The sequence below is a fragment of the Amia ocellicauda genome, chromosome 21, assembly GCF_036373705.1.
Source record: "Amia ocellicauda isolate fAmiCal2 chromosome 21, fAmiCal2.hap1, whole genome shotgun sequence".
NCBI classification, from domain to species: domain Eukaryota; kingdom Metazoa; phylum Chordata; class Actinopteri; order Amiiformes; family Amiidae; genus Amia; species Amia ocellicauda.
This window is the reverse complement of record NC_089870.1, coordinates 10,592,187-10,611,209: the sequence shown is the minus strand read 5'-3', so window position 1 is coordinate 10,611,209 and position 19,023 is coordinate 10,592,187. Positions and strand designations below refer to the sequence as shown.

Sequence of the window (19,023 nt, the reverse complement as noted above, 5' to 3'; positions counted from 1 at the left end):
TTATTTAAATTTAGAAATCTATGTCTTATTTATTTATGTAGTTGTTATATGTTTATCAAACTGTAAAGCACTCTGTGGCTACCCTGCAAAGTGCTCTAGTCTAGACAAATCAAAACAGATTTAATTGATATATACATTCACACATACATATATATTTTTTTTTACAAAAGCTTAATCTTGGTATACATCCTGTAAATGTGCAAAATGTCATATCAATGTGTAAAATCCTTCCACTTCCTTCTGCCCCTAATCCTTCAAGGGGACACCACCCTGCTGTTGCCATCACACTGAATCTGCACTGCTCATGGGGACCCTGACGGGCTGTACACATCACGGTTTAAAGATGCGTTACCGAGCTGAATCAAAGCACACCATTCTGTAAAGCATGCAAGTTATTACTAGGTGATGTTGTCTACCATACATAATGAATTCATCCATTTAGAAGTTATGAATATTCCTCAGTAGTAATACAGTCAATCCCTTTCATTGCGTACCTGTCAGATCCCAGCAAATGGAAGACCCGGCTTTGATCCGAGATCTCCTGGGTAACCTGTGAATGAAAAATAGGAGATTAAGTGAGGTTTAATTAGCAACTGTTAGAAATCTGTGCTGATACTGACAGGGTAGGAAGCAGAATAAAATAGACAAGTCATTCGGTTATCGTTTCTGTGTAAAGAAAATAATTAAGATGTTTTTAAGTCACTGTCAATCATTTTATTTTTCATCTTCTCAGCCATAGTGGAAACAGGAGATAGAGCTGTATAGCGCATGAACAGCATACGGGCCACTTTCATTTTTACGTGTAACTACACAGGAACCCTAAGAGCTGCAGTCCTGGTTACGGGCCCGGCCGAAACTCTCAAACTAATTCTGTATGGGAGAACAAAGCACAAACCTTACGTATAAAGCACAAACAGCTTTTGGCTTATTTCCTGAATCTTGTCAGCCTTGCAACCCAAGGTAGACTAAACTAATATGTGGATTATACAAATTTAAGGGACAAGAACAGTTTGGAGAGTTCTGCTCTCTGAAGCATTGTGTTTGAGCACAGATATCACAAAGGGCTACTTTAATGTCAAAGCTAATCCACATTTCAGCTTATAGGACCTGCCCCTAAGCATTGTGTTGATAATTTAGAAACACATCACCCCTTAACAGTAACTCAAAAGTGTCAAGAACTGTTTACTGTATCCAAGGCACTCCTAGCACTGTCATCCTATTTGACCACATTTTCAATCTGCTTAGAGCAACCAACTCGGTTCGATCAACAAACGCTGGCACATTGATAACTGTTATTTATCTTGGGCGCAACAAACGCGCTTGACACTTGGTCATTGTAAACACTGTTTGAGCAGGGCTGGATACTTTCAACTGAAAAGACAGACGGCATCCGACAGAGCACAGGCATATGAATGAACATCCTCATCAAGCAGCTTCGCTAGCGCAGCCTTCAAAAGAATCATATGAAAAAAAAAAGATTAATAATTTACAGTCGGGCCCTCTGCAGCTGTTTTATTTTTGATTGATCATGAATTTTGCATGGCCATTGACATCAGTGGATCAGAAGCACACCCACGCTGTAGCTTTCATGCTGAAGCAGTCAGGAACCCAAGCCAAAATAAATTTTCTTTCACATCTTAACAGGACTATATTGAAAGGACTTTGGTGACTGTATCAATTTTAAAATGTGATCTACCTAATGGCCCCTTGATCTGAAAACTGCCAAGCCCCACAGTACAGAATGAAAGGGTTTTATTACACTACTGGAAAGCAAATGTAACGTTCCTAAATTAATAAATATACCCCATATAATTGTTTCATTTCAAGCCTGGTAAAAAAAACAGGTTTTGTCACTAAATGAATGGAGAGACGGATTTTACTGCCCTGCTTAAGTAAGAGTACAGATAATAAAAGGAGACGGGTTCAAAACTGACTCGTGGAGTTGTTTACAGAACAATGATGCCATTGGCCAGTGAGACAGGTGGCCGCTCTGACAGCGATAAGAAGTGGTGCGTCCTTAGACACTAATACTCGCCTCGTTCGACTTGAAGCTCTTCCCCTGCATGCCATGCTTCCAGAAAGCCAACACGCTGTCCTGAAGGCACACTATCAGAGAAAAAAGATTTACAGCCTATTCATCTCACAGATAACAGATGCTTAAAATAGAGTACAATATTCAATCATCTACAGAATCTGCCAAAGAACAATAAACTTCTTGCTTTTTTAATTGTCTAACCTAATTACATCTATATATCTCTATATATAAATAAAGATTAATTGTCAATATAGGTGTTAACTTACCAACAGATCCAATGCAGAAATCAAAGCTAAGTTCAGATGCCAGCTTTTTATTGGACTTCAGTTTGCCTTGGAGATTCACAATTTTCAGATTCTCTGCAAATAAAGGAGAAATATACACCGATCAGCCATAAAATTATGACCACCTGCCTAATATTGTGTATGGACACCACTAGACCTCTGAAGGTGTGCTGTGGGATCTGGCACCAAGACGTTAGCAGCAGATCCTTTAAGTCCTGTAAGTTGTGAGGTGGGGCCTCCATGGATTGGACTTGTTTGTCCAGCACATCCCACAGATGCTCGATTGGATTGAGATCTGAGGAATTTGGAGGCCAAGTCAACACCTTGAACTCATGATTCATCATACCAGGCCACCTTCTTCCATTGCTCCGAGGTCCAGTTTTGATGCTCATGTGCCCATTGTAGGCACTTTCGGCAGTGGACAGGGGTCAGCATGGGCACCCTGACTGGCCTGCGGCTACGCAGCCCCATACGCAACAAACTGCGATGCACTGGGTGTTCTGACACCTTTCTATCAGAACCAGCATTCACTTTTTCAGCAATTTGAGCTACAGTAGCTCATCTGTTGGATCGGACCACACGGACCAGCCTTCGCTCCCCACGTGCATCAGTGAGTCTTGGCCGCCCATGACCCTGTCGCCGGTTCACCGCTTTTCCTTCCTTGGACCACTTTTGATAGGTACTGACCAATGCAGACTGGGAACACCCCACAAGAGCTGCAGTTTTGGAGATGCTCTGACCCAGTCGTCTAGCCATCACAATTTGGCCCTTGTCAAAGTCGCTCAGATCCTTACGCTGCCCATTTTTCCTGCTTCTAACACATCAACTTTCAGGACAAAATGTTCACTTGCTGCCTAATATAATCGCACCCACTGACAGGTGCCATGATAACGAGATTATCAGTGTTATTCACTTCACCTGTCAGTGGTCAAACTGTTATGGCTGATTGGTGTACTTCAGAGAGGCTGTGTTTAAAGGGCATTCAACTGATTTTTTAGGTTTTAATCGTGCTCTGACTGCAGAGACAAATAGCAGGAATGGATCATACAGGAGACACTAACTTCAATTCAATTTACAAAGCCCCAGAGTACAGGGATGCAGAACACTGATCGGTTGTTCAGAAGTGAGGTCAGTTAAAAGGGTGATTTTCAATGTGTTATACATCTGTCATATGAAACTGCAGTCTGGAATTTTATAATCCAATATTTTCTTAAAACGGGTCACCAATACAACCCCACAACATCCACCATACTAAAGCTAAAATTAACACAACACAACACTAATCTTGAATTAGTTATGCCTTGTGCTTGAACAACAAATAAGCTGATAAGGTCGAACGCCTACTTAGAAAAATTAGCTTTTTATGATGTTAGTGTCATTTGTTTTTATGTTTGTATTTAATATGACTAAAGCCTCAGTCATTCAGACACACCAAGCTGACTGTTTCTTTGTGCATGTTCGGCCATTTGTCCTTATCACCAACATTGATTAAAGAGAATACAACACTTCTGACGAACACTGCTCAACAGCCACATGAACAGGAGATACAAAAACAATATTAAAAGCTGCCTCTTACACAGTTACACAGTTGTCATACCAGGCCTGTGATGTAATGTGGTCGAGTTAAGAGAAGGCTGAATCAGTCGGCGGAGATCAGCTCATACTTACTGTCCAGGCACACCAGAACCGTGTCTCTCTCCAGCTGCGTCACATGGATGGCATCGACCTGGTGTCCTCCTGGGGTGAGGATGCAGAAATGAAGTTTGGGACATCTCAACAGGCTTGGCATACTTTTCTAATACATTTCAGTTTTTCTTGGCTATAGATCATAGTGAAAATTATTTGCTTTGGCACGCATCCTAGCGGGTCTTTAAAAACACCCATAAATGGTAACTCCACATTACAGTGATGTGCTGATGCTGGGATAACTGCCAGCAGATAATCAGCTCTACTGTGATGCAGTCTTGTTAACCACCTTGAGTTGCTACACATTAGAGAATGCATGGACGGGGTAGTGAGTGTGAAAATACCAGGGCTGATTAACACCTATACCTATACCAATTATGTAAAGATTTCAAAGCTTTTTGGAAAAAACACCATTTCACAGAAGATTATACGTAATTCAAAGGTCAAGCCTAGTTTTGGGTCCTTGAGTTGAATCACTCTGCAGTTACATGCTGTTCTCTAAGAGAGGGCTGTCGAGTCAAGCAAGTTCCTCGAAGGCCGAAGTAGGTGGGGATACTGCTCACTGCAACTGCTCATTTGTCCCCTCTTCCCTTTGAAAGCTCTAACGATAATCACTGATATTACAAGCCCTCAAGCACTCAGTCTGCTGCTTTGCTGTCAAGAGGCAGCTGTGTGGGGCGCCGTGCCGTGTAGTCACCTGAGCCGATCTCGGTGAACCAGGAGGAGGAGGAGTTGAGGTTGATGGTCTCGAAGCGCACCACCTGTCCTGGCTCGCTGCCCTGGTTGATGGCCACGCACACCATGGGGTACTCCTGTTCCGGCACCACCAGCATCTCAAACACCTTCAGAGGGCTGGGCAGGGGGAAGTCAAAGTGCTGCAAGGTCAGATGAGAGAGAAGGAAATTAAGACTTGGAGTGAAGAGCAAACGACTTAAACATGATGAACAATTTAACAATCTGATATTGTGGTTGGGTCACCCATAGCAAGCATACATTCACTTCGGTGAAAGAAACATGAACACCATCTAGATAAGGTCCAGTTACTTATACAAAACAATCTGTACAAATCAGGAGTATTTCCAAACTGACTGATAGAGTGTTTTGCATTATCATTACAGGGTGTCGCAATGCAGATTGATACTGACCTTTATCAGCATAAACTTCTGCATCGGCTCGTACCACTGAAGTAAGACAATCCCAGACTGCAGGGCTCCACACAGGTATTTGTGCCCAGTGTACGGATTTCTCACTAGGAATATAACATTAGGCACTCAGATAAGTCCTTCTTTACACTTTAAAGATCTACATCTACATAGACCTTTCTTCGTTGGTGACCATTGACTAACAAACATGCTCTGACAACCTACAATATTGAAAAAAGACTAAAGACTTGAAACATATGCTTAAATTTAAGGAGATGCATCACCTTTGTCTGTAGTTTATAAAATGGTCATCAGCAGCAACTAGGAGAGAGAGAGCGCGAGCTTTCGATACTCACCTATGCAGCACTTGTGGCAGCCCTTTGTATCAGGAATCTTAGTTGTTAATGCGAATCTCCTGTAACCCAAAACATTGTTTTCAGTGGTTGTTGTTTTCATGTGTAGTGGAATAATACAATGCAGGGCCCAGCACTTATGTCATGAGTTTGAAACCTCTCACCAGTGAGTGCATTCTAGAAAATCCATGCCCCTTGTTAGCGGATTGTTTATTTTTTTAGGTTTGAATCCTTTATCACAAACCAACTACAGCAGCTCATTCAACTTAAAAGGTAGTATTCTCTTTCATAGTTGGATAAAGCTCCCTTGTGCTAAAGCTCTTCAGTAGAAACAACCTGAAAGGAAACGGCCATGTGTCCGTTCTGCTATTTGCCAACATGGAGAGTTCGGCTGTGTACAACTTCTGCGTCGTGCACCTCATTCTCAATAAACCAAACAAAGGATGTTTTACTGCCCCAGCAGGCTTCAAAAAGCATCATTAAGACACGCATGAACCAACCCTGCTGGAGCCGGGGCAAACAAACTGCCGAGGAGATGTGAAAAGATTCCAGCGGCCATTTCAAAGTCTAGGTCATGTTCACATGATTGTGGCAGCTTGATCGAGTCACTGCCACTCACCTGGGTAGTATCTTATCAGGAAACCTGTGGGTCTGGAACTGAGCTGCCAGGCCCGGCTTCTTAAGCTGCTCAAAGAGCCCGATGAGGTTGTGGGAATACAGCTGGAAGGTTTTTCCTGAAATAATGACGCAATGAGAGAGTCAGGGCCTGCCCATCAAACAGCAGCACAGTGGTCAATAGTGGAAACTGGAAACTAAAGGTAAAACTGCTGCAGTCCAAAGTGGGATTAAATATATATCTATATTTATTCACAAAATCGTAAAAAAAAAAAAAAAAAAAGGTTGTAGTCCTATATTAACTATACAGCATCCACAAAAATGTGCTTTGTACGGGAATGGGAATGTGACGTGCCAGGCAGTCATTGAAATGTGACACGAGAACAATGAGAACACCTCCGAAAGGAACGGAAACGGGCACCAGCTAACAGTCGCTGCGAATCAGCTCGTTCGAATGTTGTGCGCAGTTGCAAAAGAGCACAAAAGAATCTCGAGTTGCCCAAAATAACCAGCATCGATTTCAGACAGCATTTCTAAGCAGAGGTAATGGCAAAAGAGCAATACAAGTGGAGAAACACATGGGCAAAATGAAGCACATTTACCTTCTAGTAAAGGCGTAGACAAGGTTACCAGAACAGGAAGCCAAGCCAGATTGGGAGAGTCACAACACACAAAAAAAAAAAAGAACACACGAAAAAACATGAAAGATCACAGACATTACATTCATGTACGTGACACGCTGTGCTATGCTGAAGGGTAATGAAGCATGATCTCAAGTTAGTTTCTAAGGAAAAAACAAAACAAACAAAGAATGTAGCAGTCAGAGGACACTGGCAAGCATCACATCATCAACGTACAGAACACCTCGGCACAGCCCCACCTGGTGCCCACCACGTGCCATCACACCTCAATGGGGCACTATTCAAGACTGCTAAACTTGAAGGCATTAGGGTTTTAAATGTTTCAAATTAAATTCCTGCACATGGAGTCTTTTCAAGTCTAGAGGGAAATCTCTTCATGTGTTTCATTAACATACAGCAGCATTATCCTTATCCATTCCATTTACTGCTACTATTATGCCTCTTAATGGCACCACATGCTTAGCCATAAATCCCTGTTTCAAGAGCTTTTCCATGTGATACAGCCTACAATAACATGATAAACCACAAAGCCACTCAAGGCTTTTCAAATCTCCCTCCTACATACCTGATAAAGACATTAAGTTGTTGTTGATAACATATAGCCATGTGCATCTTCTTGGAAAGAGCTACAAGGAAATAAAACAATAATAATGCTGAAAATAAAGTATACACGTATACACACACAACGTTTAAGGCAAAATAAGCATCCAAAGATAAAGTTACATAAGGTGTATACATTTAAAATTATATGTTAACAAATGTGTGTCTCACTACAGTTTAATTTCTTGATAGTTTCGGGCCCTGAAACCATGACAAAACAGAATTATTGAGCGCTATTATTATCGTAGTCATTTCTTGGATCTTTAATTGCATGTTTACTTACAGGTTACAGGTTACTCACATTTAAGCTGTTAAGTCCTAACGTTTTTTTAATATTACACCCAAAATTCACAAACTGTCTGCCCCCTTCTCACCTGTTCCATAGTAGCTTCGTGCAACTCGTTCAAGTTCAAAGTATAAATCCCATCTTCTGTCCCAAAGATTAGATATTGGTCTGAAAAATGCAAATGGATTTTGTCACGCATGCATTCCTAGTAGCTCATAATTTCAGTAATTGGCAGAGGAGATTCTTAAAACATTCAATTATGCATGTATATCTAAAGATTAATAATACATAATGAAGACTTAGATGATTTGTATGGGGATTATATTCCTGCAGTAGTAAAACAGGTTTCTGCACATAGAAAGTACAGTACCCAGACAGTCCTGTGTAAAGCATTGAAGCCATTTGAGTGTTTCATAGCCATATGTAGTAAAATACACTCACCTAAAGGATTATTAGGAACACCATACTAATACTGTGTTTGACCCCCTTTCGCCTTCAGAACTGCCTTAATTCTACGTGGCATTGATTCAACAAGGTGCTGAAAGCATTCTTTAGAAATGTTGGCCCATATTGATAGGATAGCATCTTGCAGTTGATGGAGATTTGTGGGATGCACATCCAGGGCACGAAGCTCCCGTTCCACCACATCCCAAAGATGCTCTATTGGGTTGAGATCTGGTGACTGTGGGGGCCAGTTTAGTTCAGTGAACTCATTGTCATGTTCAAGAAACCAATTTGAAATGATTCGACCTTTGTGACATGGTGCATTATCCTGCTGGAAGTAGCCATCAGAGGATGGGTACATGGTGGTCATAAAGGGATGGACATGGTCAGAAACAATGCTCAGGTAGGCCGTGGCATTTAAACGATGCCCAATTGGCACTAAGGGGCCTAAAGTGTGCCAAGAAAACATCCCCCACACCATTACACCACCACCACCAGCCTGCACAGTGGTAACAAGGCATGATGGATCCATGTTCTCATTCTGTTTACGCCAAATTCTGACTCTACCATCTGAATGTCTCAACAGAAATCGAGACTCATCAGACCAGGCAACATTTTTCCAGTCTTCAACTGTCCAATTTTGGTGAGCTTGTGCAAATTGTAGCCTCTTTTTCCTATCTGTAGTGGAGATGAGTGGTACCCGGTGGGGTCTTCTGCTGTTGTAGCCCATCCGCCTCAAGGTTGTACGTGTTGTGGCTTCACAAATGCTTTGCTGCATACCTCGGTTGTAACGAGTGGTTATTTCAGTCAAAGTTGCTCTTCTATCAGCTTGAATCAGTCGGCCCATTCTCCTCTGACCTCTAGCATCAACAAGGCATTTTCGCCCACAGGACTGCCGCATACTGGATGTTTTTCCCTTTTCACACCATTCTTTGTAAACCCTAGAAATGGTTGTGCGTGAAAATCCCAGTAACTGAGCAGATTGTGAAATACTCAGACCGGCCCGTCTGACACCAACAACCATGCCACGCTCAAAATTGCTTAAATCACCTTTCTTTCCCATTCAGACATTCAGTTTGGAGTTCAGGAGATTGTCTTGACCAGGACCACACCCCTAAATGCATTGAAGCAACTGCCATGTGATTGGTTGGTTAATTAATGAGAAATTGAACAGGTGTTCCTAATAATCCTTTAGGTGAGTGTATATATATATATATATATATATATATATATATATATATATATATATATATTCAGCCCAAGGACATTACCTTTAGTATCAGGGTGGATCCAAGATGTAGCACAGTTGATCTTCAATGGACAACCATCAAACACTTTGGAAAAACATGCGCCCATCTAGAATACATACAGTGTACCATCAACACAATTCACAGACTTATAAAAAGCCAAATCAAATAACACACACAAATGACCTGGCAGAATGATTTGTATACTGCTCCTAAAACAAAACAAAGACATAACAGTATTTGAGCAACAAATCACATTTCCCCTGTAAAGGTCCACTATCACCCCTGGCTTTAACAACACATGGACACTTTGCTTTCTGCTAGTGAGCGTGATGACTGAGGACATGGTTGGACCTATCGTGGTAGCTTCAAAAAAAGTAAAAGAGAATGAGATGGACAGAAAGATGTCACTTACAAGAACTTTGGGTGTTGGTGGAAGCCCGTTGATTGCTGGCTTCTACAAGAGGAAACAAATTATATGCATTATTGTAGGAACATTCATTATCACTTTCCTTTTGCTGTGTAACACCATGTTCAAGGCAAAACAAAAACCAATAGAACAACGCTGTTCACCCAGGTGCAGAAAAGGCTTTTCTTAATGACATGCTTTTACAATCACAGCTGTGACACTGAAGACATTTCTCTAAAAATACAACATTTAAAGGCACATTCTGGGTTTAGGATTCATTCAGATCAGGTGACGACAAAAACTATTACAGTTCAGAGGATTTTTAACTTTAGTGAAAACTGCGTAGCTGCCACAGAAGCAGTTTTAAGGTGTTCTGAATGTTTTCCAGCTCGTTTGATGCTACTGTGAGGGCTTACTCTACAGGGAATGACACATTTGCATTTGTTTGAGCTCCCAGTATGCAACCAAACAATTCACATTCTATATTCTCCAGCAGCCACGTCCCAGTCTGAGGGCTGAGGAGAAAGAGGCACTCACAGGGAACTCCTTCTTCTCTTTCCTCTGGGGAGGCGCGGGGGCCTGTCTGGAGCTATCCCCGTTCACATCTGCGTTCGTCTCCTCGTTGTCTAGGAGAAAATGAGTTTTAAAAATACAATTCAATGTATAATGATGGTGTGAAATCTGCAGAGCCCACACTTCACTCTCGCAGTGTATGATAACTTCCGGTCACAAGAAACACAAAACCTTTCCTTCAGCTTGAACTCTGTACACAAATATAGTCTGGCATGGGCGTGCAGCACAAACTGACACGTGGCCTTTCTATGTCATCCTCTGTTACTCAGGGCCGAAAAATAAGATATCAGCTTGAACGGGAATCGGTGCATTACATATTTTCTAGAAATGTCATTTTTTGTATCCGTTCCCTCACACAAGAGTTTGCCCGCAGTGGTGAGCGGAGCTGGCGGTGTGGGGGCGGATTTACCTGGGTCGGTGGAGCGGGAGAGCAGTCCGGGGCTGCTGACGCTGGCAGACAGGTATCCGGGGGGGGAGTGCTCAGCCTGGCTGCCCTGTACGGGGGTACTCAGTCGGCGCAGTCCCTGGGTCGGCCCATTGTCGGAGCTGGGGAGCCGCCGGACTGTCAGACTCCTGTCCTCGTCCAGACACCCCTCTTCTGAGTTGCTGTTTAACCGCGGCTGAAGGACAAACAACTCGTATAGCTCCCAAATTCCAAAAGCACAGTAAGTGAGCTTAGACTATTAGACAGACAAATTCTTATTTCAAATGACAGGACACGACCTGCAACCTGCTGTGCTTAAGAAAAAGATGTGTTAAGTAACTTCTAAATGTACTTTTTAATGATCTTATCCATGTCTTTTTCTGCAGACAGGGTTCTCATGGAGAAATCCAGCAATGGAGTTACAGGAAGAGGGTCAGAACAAACAGGAGAACGTACCTTTGGAGGTAGAGGGGGAGGGACTCCTTGCTTCAAGGTGGAGCTGAAAAAACACAACAAAACAAGAATATATGGATAAGAAAAATAAATTGAGGATGGAGTACATCGTTTTGTCCCTTGACGTTAGACTTACAGATCCACATCTTCAAAGGTGTCATCCAGAAGGGCAACGTGTCCCCTGTCGGATAAGACGGAGGTATGAATGGTTAGAGTGGGTTAGTCAGTGCGAGCTCACATGCACATGAGGGTGGGGTGATCGTTAAGCTGGACCCATGCATCACCAGAAGCACCGTTTTACATGTCAGAAATGACAGATGTTTCTCATTAATGGCCCCTGAGACCTACACCTACAAGCCTGAAAATTAGGACGCAATCCAGACTGCCGTCACACAGAGCGGTAACCCCTCCTACAAGACGTTCAAACCTAATTACAGATGCTCTTAAACTTGGGTAAACTGTTAATAATGCAAGACACAGAAAAGTATTTTTAGATGAGCTTGCTGACATTTAGTGTAAAATTTCATTATTCATGCCTAAAACACTTTTTTAAATACATTTTATCAACAACTCTTACTATTACTAGATGAACGATTCTTTGATCTTTTTTTTGCTTACAGTTTTACTTACACTGAAATTAAATTAAAGGTTAATAACCACACTTCATTGTCATATTAAGTACCTAGACCAAACATATTTTGTTTTACATTTTAGGTTCTGCTGTTGAAAACCATACAAATTAAACCCAAACGCAGGATGTAAAGAACAGAGCGAGTTTACCAGTGTTGGATAAATGGTACACACAATACACCACCCTCCTCTTTTAGTGATGACCACACCCATGTTTTATTTCGGTGAAAAGGTAGAAATCAACATCTAAACATTTGTCAACCCTTTGTGGATTAGGAGAACCGTGGTAAAGTTACTGAGCGCACTGAAGGCTGTGCAGAGACGTGTCTGTGGTAAAGCATGCTGACTGCACACAGCGGGTCAGGAGTTCACAGCACAGCCCTTCCACAAAGCCTGCCAAACTGGGTGGCGGTGTGTTCCCAGAGTCCAGTCATACCAAGGCAGGGCCACATTCTACAGCAGCTGGGGAATGGGAACCCACACACCAGCACCGGGCCACCAGCTTGCTGCCTGCCCCCGCCTGCTTCCTTATCGAGACATGTGCAACCCCCTCGTCTTCATGTTTCAAGTTGCAGCCCTTCCCAATTCCTTCTCGACTGGTATACGTGTGAGGTCAGCATCCAGAAGCGTGCCAAAAGAATTTGGAAAAGGCTGTACGCTCTGAAACCGTGCGCAAAATATCTCGGATCGAATTACACGGATCTGAATCACACAAAGGACACAAAGACTAAACTAAAAAGTAGTAGTCTATCCAGACAATATTCCAAAGAAACAGAGTTCCGCATTGTTCATTGTCAGAGGAAGTATCCCATTTTTTGGTCCTTTTTTAAAAGACAATTTCCAATTTAAATCTGGAACAATACAGTAATTGCCCTCTCCCAATTGGTTCAATCTACGGTCACATGGGTGGAATGTGAAGCTTAACTGCAACGAGCACATCACACATTACTCCACAAGCACTGGGATCACTACCACCACAGAACCATTAGTGGGAATGATGTGAATGGCAATCACAGAGCCGTTACCGTTGGAATAACTCCTCCTCAACGCTTTTGAGAAGGCTCCTTGGGAGGGGGAAGAGAAAGAAGGAGACACTGTCAAAGTACAGGGACATCAGTTTGAGCAACGACTTCATGGGGGACGGAATTGAAAACTGTCACGGAGGAACATGCCAAGCATTTGGTTACAAAAACACCACAAACACGGGTCCTTAACGTGTAAGGACTGAAAATACTTAAAGATACTCAATAGAAAAAAGAAAGAACTACCGCGTAAGAAACATGCATTACCATGAAATCACAGTGTTAATTAGTAGACCTACAGAGCAGTCAGTGACATCATCATCAGCAGCTAGTGTCCCCGCTGGGCTGCGAAGATTACAATGAAACTCTGCACTCCATGGGCCAAAGAGTCAAAGAGAACGAAGGGGTTGTATTTCTTCTCACTTACTTGCTATTCATTCCTCCATCAGAGAAAGGACTCCAAGGAGACGGAAAGTCATTCTCTTTGGTCAAGTCCTGCGAATCAGAGTCAGAGAGAAGTGTTAATAGCTATCCGTAGTGAAGAATTATTATTAAGAAGTTACTGCATAGAGATAGCAGCAGGTCTCTTCAGGGTTGGCCCCTACGGCACTAGCATTGCTGTGCGTTCGTTCTACGGTTTTCCCATGCGTCATGGACATGCTACTCACAGCCAATCAGTTACTGTGAGTTGAGTTTAATCAAAACCTACCTAGTCTACAGATGAACATTGTTAAGTTTCTTGTTATTAAAGTGTTTTTCTTTGTTTTCATTCAAACAAAAATTTGAGATAAAAAGTTTAGGTCCTCATCAACCAATGATCTTGTGATCACACAGAAGAGATCAGAATGAATAGGGCTATTAATAGAATGGTTCATTATGAAAAATTGGCTGCTCAGAAATGTTACTAAAATATATATATATTTTTTTCTTAGAGTTTTATTTGGGGGCGACAACGTGTGGATAAATTGAGGATACAACGGAATTTAAACTCATCAGAAAGACTAGGACAATCAAGACAAAGTTGCATGACTGACTTGGAAATTGTCAATACACGGAAGAAAACGGGTACGAATTTTGATCAAACTGTGTGGAAAATGCAAAGACACTGTGAAAGCTCATGTGAAACAGCTTTAATCCTTTTTCTGTAGCATTTTCTAAACACTTTGCGATCGGACTCTAGGTTAAGGAACCACTACAAAAGTGCAGCCTTATTTAAATGGACATAAAAACATCCAGAATGATCTGTTAAACTGCATGTTTCAACTGTACAGGGAGAGATATAATAATCTCCCAAAAAGTACATTTTGTTGGCAAAAGACACATCCCAAATAGTTATTCTGTGTTCCCTGCTGCCAAACAAAGAGGTCAAAGAAAGAAAATTAGTTCTACGGAAGATTTCAAAAATTCAACTATATTATTTATTATATACTTACAATTTATTAAAATTAAATATACTGTAATGTATTCATCATTTTCTTGTATTATCCTAGATTTGAGGATCAGTCCTACCCCGGCTGAAAATAGATAGTGTTTATAGATTTATATACATTTGAACGGATTACTATTTATCAAACTTAGGACACAGTATACATTTTGCAGCCGTCATTCATGCCCCACCAACACCCAAACCCACGAGCCGCCACTGCATAGAGATGAAACCACCACCACCACCAAAATGCATGCATGGCAATACTTTTCAAAAATAGACACATTACCATTTCTGTGTGAGCTTCGGTCTCTTTTCTCAGCGGAGGTTCAAACTGCACCTTGTCAACTGTTAAAAGGAGAGCATATATGTACACTTAGAGATGATTCTTCTATCAGTCAGGATTTATTGGTGTGATATTATCATCTAGACACTAGAAGTCAGTAAAACATCACAAGAGTTACCCCATCTTATATTCTTGTCAGACTTGATTAAAACACGTCTATGGTGAATATGTTTGGGGGTTTTCTCTTTTTTTTTTTTTTTTTGTGGTGACCCTTCCATGTGATAGTTTTTAAGCAATTCAATCTCCCAAGTAACATCCGTGGCAACAGTTTCAGCATCCGAAGGAGATTTTGCGAGTATTACTCTAGTTCCTCATTCAAATATCAGGTATATTAACCTCAAAAGAGAAGTTACAGTCGGGAGAAAAAAATCCAATGTGAGTGAAGCAGAAACACATTACGTTAGCAAACCAAAAGTTGTTTATGTCACAGATAACTGATTTCCTTTTTGCTGTGTCATTATTCAAGATGACATCCTCCTCAGAAAGTTGAAAAACATCAGCTAAACAAAGAGGCCTAAATGCTGAAATACATTAAGGAGAACAGGCCAGCTCTGTTGGAAATTTGCCAGTAGGGAAACTAAGTAACATAAAAAAACTAAAAACTAAAACTAAACAGTAGCTACCTACCGCAAGGAACTGTAGTCTTTGCTCTGCATATTCCTGTAACATCTTCTGTATCCCTGGCCAATTATTTTAAGCAAAATAAAATTAACCTTAGGCTGACGCTGGTAGGTCGAAGGCTGTAACGTACAAAGCATACTGCAGTCTGTAGCTCAGGAATAGGGAAGTGGAGGAAGCTCACTTCTCATTTTGTGCATTTTAGTTTCTTCACCTGTAACTCACCCAGTCATTCTGTGTTCTGATGGAGCTTATTGGCCAACACACAGACAAGGATTTTGATTAACATGAGGGATATGGTTGGATACCCTCTTTAGGAGAGGTGTGTGATTACAATACAAATAAAAATACAAGTTTTACATTGTTTTCCAAGTAGGATTTCCAATATCTACTCCATAATGTGCACCAAAATCACATTGCGTAATGATTGCGTCTGCCTGGGTATTAATGTGTCATGATGCATTCAAAGGAAAAGCAAGAAACCGGTTATGAAAAGAGACTCTCCATTTATTTGCATTATTAAAGTCCAATGTGAAGAAAAACAGGAGCCTTTAGAAATGTTTCATACACCAAGCCAAACATTTAGACTTCACATAACACTGATAAATAAACACGCATGCTTTGCTGGTGCACTACCCGTCATCTGACCACACTGGGACTACATTTGGGGTGATCTACAGACAGCAGCCTGCTTGTACACCCCTCTTTGAGCAGATACGGTTCAAGCCCTGGACCCCTGATCTGTTCAATAGGCTGCTGTGGTGCTGGTATCAGAGACACACGATGCTGTGAAGCTCAAATAGCCTTTTTGAAGATCCATGTATGTATTCCATGTGTGTAAGTCTAAGTGTTAAAGTGCAAACTGTTGCTGTTCCTCAATAGTGTACACTGTCACTCAATCACCACGACAAAAAGCAGCTACTCGGATCAGCTTCTGTAGTTCTCCTTAATATTTAAGGAGTTATTCAAATTAAATGCAACAATATAAAATAATGGAGGATGGTCTGAAGGTCTGTTTTGGATGTGGTTAAGTGTAAGCAATACATAATTTTAAAAATGTAACTTTTTTAATATATAAGGGCATTTAAAAAGAAAATCTAGCAGCGTAAGAAAGTTACACAAGAATGAACTAATTGAACTAGAATATAAAATAGCAGGACATCTGCACTGCTCCAAAATATAGCACCCCATGCCCTTCTCGTCAGCTCCTGCTATTTTTATCAGTTTGCCAACAGAGGTTATTGGATCACAGCCAGTCATACAGGATTAGTGTAATGGATCTGCTTTTAGAAGTGGGCCACTGTCTGAATTAAGTATCTTTTATATGGGGATGTATTATCAATTATCAAATTTGATTTGCACTGTGTAGTAGCTTCAGTTGGAGCATTTCTGACCTCTTTCGTAGTTGTACGAAGATCTCACTAATCAGCAAATTGCAGATAATACACTAAACCCAGTGAACTGGTGTTGAGGTATTACGTCTTGACTTCCAGTTTTGTGGAAGACTGTGCACTTACAGTTAATTTCTGAGCGAGTCCTCTCTGCTCTGCCGTTCTTGTTTGTAGAGCGAATGGTGTGTCGAACAGCAGAGAGGGGCTGCAGACAGACAGAATAAAGAGAAATCCATTAATGTGCAATACAAAAAAGAAACAAATATCATCATCTGCCAAAAATTGTACACATACCAAAATATAATTAAGGTTTGCCGCGACAACTTCGACTCCCACAGCAGATGAGTAGACAGTAAACATAAACACAGCATTAAGTAACTGCTGGTGTGTCAAGTCAAACAGATGCTAATTAACTGGACACTAGGGATGGGCATTTGAAAGGTTTTCACTTTTTTAAATGTATTCTTATTTATTTTTTTAGTATTCCGTGCGATGGGGGGGAATGCTATTGTTACCATGTGAGAGCAGGAAGGGGGTTTCCAGCTAGGGTGAACATATGGTATTTGTTAAAAGAATACACATTTTTAAAGAAGTGTTAATTTAAGTGTTAATCTGCTGCCTAGTTTCCTTTCTTTTTTGAGCAGCAAGTTTACAAAAATAATGAATTTATTTTTGTCTTCTCCCTGTGTCAAGATCTGATTTACATTGACAATAAGTTAAGTATACCAGATATTTTCCATTCTTATTTCTGTGGGAGAAATAAACTGCATTATTGCATTATTAAAAGTGCTCATTTGCTCAAATCTGTCCTGTGTTGCTGTGTGTGTTAGAATGTCCGTATAACTATACAGACCGTCTATATTTAGCTCTAACTGATTGTAACTAACTTAACAGAACTTATTCTTAAGAACAGTAGTACTATGAATACGCCAACATCACTCAAACTGTTTTTCACAAATGCAGGGTTAGAAGTTTTTCCTGGATAACCTCCACATAAGCTTAATCAATTATAATAAGTGTCACTAAATAACTGAATCACATCCATGACAGTGTGCAGCATCAATTCTCATTTCGTATGAGATTCCTTTAAAACAAATTACATAAAAAATGTAAAATAACTTGTCCTGACACTGCGGTCAATGGATCAGATAGTGGTTGTCTTAAATCACACATTTCTCAAGGTAGTGATGCATTTCTGCAGTCAGTAAATTTAAGAAACATCTGCCTGTCATCTGTCAAATTTATGTTGGGTTTCATAGGCAATTGGAAGTCTCTGTGGACACCCAAAACAATCTATATGAGCATTTCTATATTACATACAGTAACCAGTAATTAGGGTTTACCAATATAATGAAAATATTCACCTCTTCATGGGATCAATTACATAAAAATATGCCTTGTCTATTTTTAAGGTCTTAAGAAATTGAAAGCTAAAAACCGGGATATTTAAACAATTGAGAGAATTGTCGGGACACCGGGACGTTTAATCAAAATCCGTGATTGTCTCGGTAAAACTGTAATGTATGGTCACCCTAGTGCCAGCGGTACCGTGTGAGAGCGGGTTGGTGGTGCTAGCGGTACTGTGTGATTTGAAATGTCACAATCCTTGAGTTAATGTCACACGCATAGCTTATTTTTATACTCAATTTAGACGCATTTTAATTTTGTTTTAAATACACTTACACTTTTTATCTCCCAGAATTCAACTCTCAGAAGTAATTGAATACTAGCATCCATTCGAATATTCACATACTTGTGCCCATCCCTACTGGAGGCATCAACATTACAAGAGATCTGGCTATGCATAAAATAGGAACTTAAAGCATTATATATTTTATTTGCTGCAACACAGCCTTAGAATAAAGTAGAGGAAATTAAATCTACAGGACTGTTTTCTGGATACAGCGATCATTGAGTCCTTTTGTCACAAACAACTGTATAAAACCTGCACTACAAAAAAAACCACTGTATACATAAAATAGAAAAAAAATGGAGAAAATTTGGTGATGCAAATTAATATTAATAGGCAAATGCATGAAAAAGTACATTGTGAAATACTGTAGGACACAGAACGTACTGATTTTGGAAGATTACAATAACCACTGTAAAAGTGTACCTGTGTATACCGTCATACACTTTCTCAACCACTTGAGGTATAGTGAGGGAAAAAAGTATTTGATCCCCTGCTGATTTTGTACGTTTGCCCACTGACAAAGAAATGATCAGTCTATCATTTTAATGGTAGGTGTATTTTAACAGTGAGAGACAGAATAACAACAAAAAAATCCAGAAAAACGCATTTCAAAAAAGTTATAAATTGATTTGCATGTTAATGAGGGAAATAAGTATTTGATCCCCTATCAATCAGAAAGATTTCTGGCTCCCAGGTGTCTTTTAT

General features: G+C 40.6%; 1 protein-coding gene across 6 annotated transcripts in view; it reads right to left on the bottom strand.

Annotated features, from left to right (window-relative positions):
• Window positions 1–19,023, bottom strand: part of map4k5 (mitogen-activated protein kinase kinase kinase kinase 5) — a 46,246-nt gene that overhangs the window by 2,742 nt on the left and 24,481 nt on the right. For 4 of the 6 annotated variants that reach the window (XM_066695058.1, XM_066695059.1, XM_066695060.1 and 1 more), the window contains exons 14-33: window positions 16,752–16,830; window positions 14,560–14,618; window positions 13,272–13,339; window positions 12,848–12,886; window positions 11,329–11,373; window positions 11,196–11,238; window positions 10,725–10,935; window positions 10,280–10,368; window positions 9,749–9,790; window positions 9,358–9,442; window positions 7,731–7,810; window positions 7,322–7,382; window positions 6,120–6,234; window positions 5,504–5,562; window positions 5,151–5,254; window positions 4,703–4,880; window positions 3,988–4,056; window positions 2,302–2,394; window positions 2,036–2,106; window positions 495–550 (exon numbers count right to left, since the gene is read on the bottom strand). In XM_066695058.1, the coding sequence (XP_066551155.1) occupies window positions 495–550; window positions 2,036–2,106; window positions 2,302–2,394; window positions 3,988–4,056; window positions 4,703–4,880; window positions 5,151–5,254; window positions 5,504–5,562; window positions 6,120–6,234; window positions 7,322–7,382; window positions 7,731–7,810; window positions 9,358–9,442; window positions 9,749–9,790; window positions 10,280–10,368; window positions 10,725–10,935; window positions 11,196–11,238; window positions 11,329–11,373; window positions 12,848–12,886; window positions 13,272–13,339; window positions 14,560–14,618; window positions 16,752–16,830 (1,646 nt within the window). The remainder of the gene's footprint in view (window positions 1–494; window positions 551–2,035; window positions 2,107–2,301; window positions 2,395–3,987; window positions 4,057–4,702; window positions 4,881–5,150; window positions 5,255–5,503; window positions 5,563–6,119; window positions 6,235–7,321; window positions 7,383–7,730; window positions 7,811–9,357; window positions 9,443–9,748; window positions 9,791–10,279; window positions 10,369–10,724; window positions 10,936–11,195; window positions 11,239–11,328; window positions 11,374–12,847; window positions 12,887–13,271; window positions 13,340–14,559; window positions 14,619–16,751; window positions 16,831–19,023) is intronic. The other 2 variants (XM_066695062.1, XM_066695063.1) reach the window with 2 other exon arrangements.